The 1,615-nt window shown below is 34.5% G+C and overlaps 1 protein-coding gene and 1 long non-coding RNA gene across 2 annotated transcripts in view; one reads left to right on the top strand and one right to left on the bottom strand.

The window, feature by feature from the left end:
- Positions 1 to 1,039: 1,039 nt before the first annotated feature.
- LOC116705920 (cartilage intermediate layer protein 2-like) overlaps positions 1,040 to 1,615 on the top strand; it is a gene marked incomplete at its 3' end in the record, with an annotated part of 2,739 nt that continues 2,163 nt past the window's right edge. The window contains 3 exon segments of the mRNA XM_032542401.1: positions 1,040 to 1,088; positions 1,333 to 1,372; positions 1,490 to 1,523. Of these exon segments, the coding sequence (XP_032398292.1) occupies positions 1,361 to 1,372; positions 1,490 to 1,523 (46 nt within the window).
- LOC116705925 (uncharacterized) overlaps positions 1,440 to 1,615 on the bottom strand; it is a 15,506-nt gene continuing 15,330 nt past the window's right edge. The window contains exon 3 of the long non-coding RNA XR_004336087.1: positions 1,440 to 1,597. This is a non-coding gene — a long non-coding RNA (uncharacterized LOC116705925). The remainder of the gene's footprint in view (positions 1,598 to 1,615) is intronic.

A 1,615-nucleotide genomic window follows, 5' to 3' on the forward strand; every position in this document is an offset into this window, starting at 1 on the left:
GCACCTGAATCATCCTTTCATAGTTGCAGAAATAGCATGACAGCTGCCTTTAACTGCAAGAGGCAGCCAAATTCATGTCTGGATTATGGCCTTTGCTTCAGCAGCTGTGCAGTTTCAGCTGTCATCCATCGTTCTGTTAAGAAAAAAATGGTAACCACTCCAGTTTTAGATGGTCATTATCATCCTAAGTTTCAGGTAAACAGTGTAAAGCCCTTCCATCCATGAGAATGTGAACCTCCAACATGTTTTTGACCGATTGGGAACATGATCTGGTCAACCTCCTAAGGCATGTTGTGTCGTATTGCGCTCATCTCTTTTAACTGAAGAAGCTAAAATGCAGCAATCAGAAAATTTTAAAACAGGATATGTTTCTGAACAAATTGTGTACCACATGCATCTATTTAGGAATGAACTTCTATTTGCATCCAATACAGTAATTTTGAGGTAATTTGATCTTTAAAGAGTACATTTTCAAAGCTGCTCTTATCAAGATACTTTATATGAACAGAGGATCAAATGACCACATTTAGTGTGAAAGGTGTCACAGTGTTATCCATCAATGATTTGTGTAGAGAACCCTTACACAAAACTAACTTGTTTGTCTTCTCACTGACAAAACATCATGTGATGTGCAACTTTTCACAAACCAAATGTAATCTGATACACAACTTTGTTTTGTGTCAGTTGAATGTCAGGTCATCGAGTAAAAAAAAGTGTAAAATATCAATGAAAAGGAAAGTATACAGTAACTACATTTGTATGGTCACTTTATACCTTTAGTTTAATTTTTCATTGTTACTCCAGTGGGAGTTGAACACCTTATCTCCAAATATTGTTTTCTTTTCAACCCTTTTGAGTGTGAGAAATATTGTGCTAACATATCTTGTTTTGTTCTTTTAATGGGGCATTGTTTTCTTTGGGTAGATCCCGTTTCACTGGGCATGACTGTGACTACCTGTGTCAGTATGTTTGGTAAATCAATATCTTCCAGAACTGTATTTAAGGAGAGAGGCAGAAGAGGGGCTAAATTAGTCACGCAGAAGTTCACACAACTGTTTCCCATGGGTGAGTCTTTGATTTTTGCAGAGGTAACATAATGTCTTTTGTGAGCTTAATATTTTGCATGTAATTTCATTTATATCCTTATTTATTTAACAATTTATGCTGCTATAAACTGGAATTTTTGTGATTATATGATTTAAATGAAGATGTGTTTTAAATTGAGATGTGTTAAATAAAAAAAGATATACATGCACTTCTCAATGCATGCATGTATCATTGCTACTCTTTTACACATTTATGTATATTCCTAAAATCAAACATCTCCTACAGTTTTGAAGATCCCTCATCATCTGCAATCATGATCCAGTTGGTAACGTATCACTTTGTATTATATTTACATTTTTTAAATGTAGATATACTTGTTCTTTATTAGCACTGTGCCATATTCTGTGATTGTAACATTTTTATTTTCTATTGTCTCTATTAGCTGAGTGTAGCCATTGCTGCAGGATTGTTCTTTGGTAGGTTCATCTCAATAACTGCAATCCAGTGTCATGATCATATGTACAATTTTGACTCTATAATCAGAAATATACTCAGTCCCAGTTGTCAA

The sequence above is a fragment of the Etheostoma spectabile genome, chromosome 18, assembly GCF_008692095.1.
Source record: "Etheostoma spectabile isolate EspeVRDwgs_2016 chromosome 18, UIUC_Espe_1.0, whole genome shotgun sequence".
Lineage (NCBI taxonomy): Eukaryota > Metazoa > Chordata > Actinopteri > Perciformes > Percidae > Etheostoma > Etheostoma spectabile.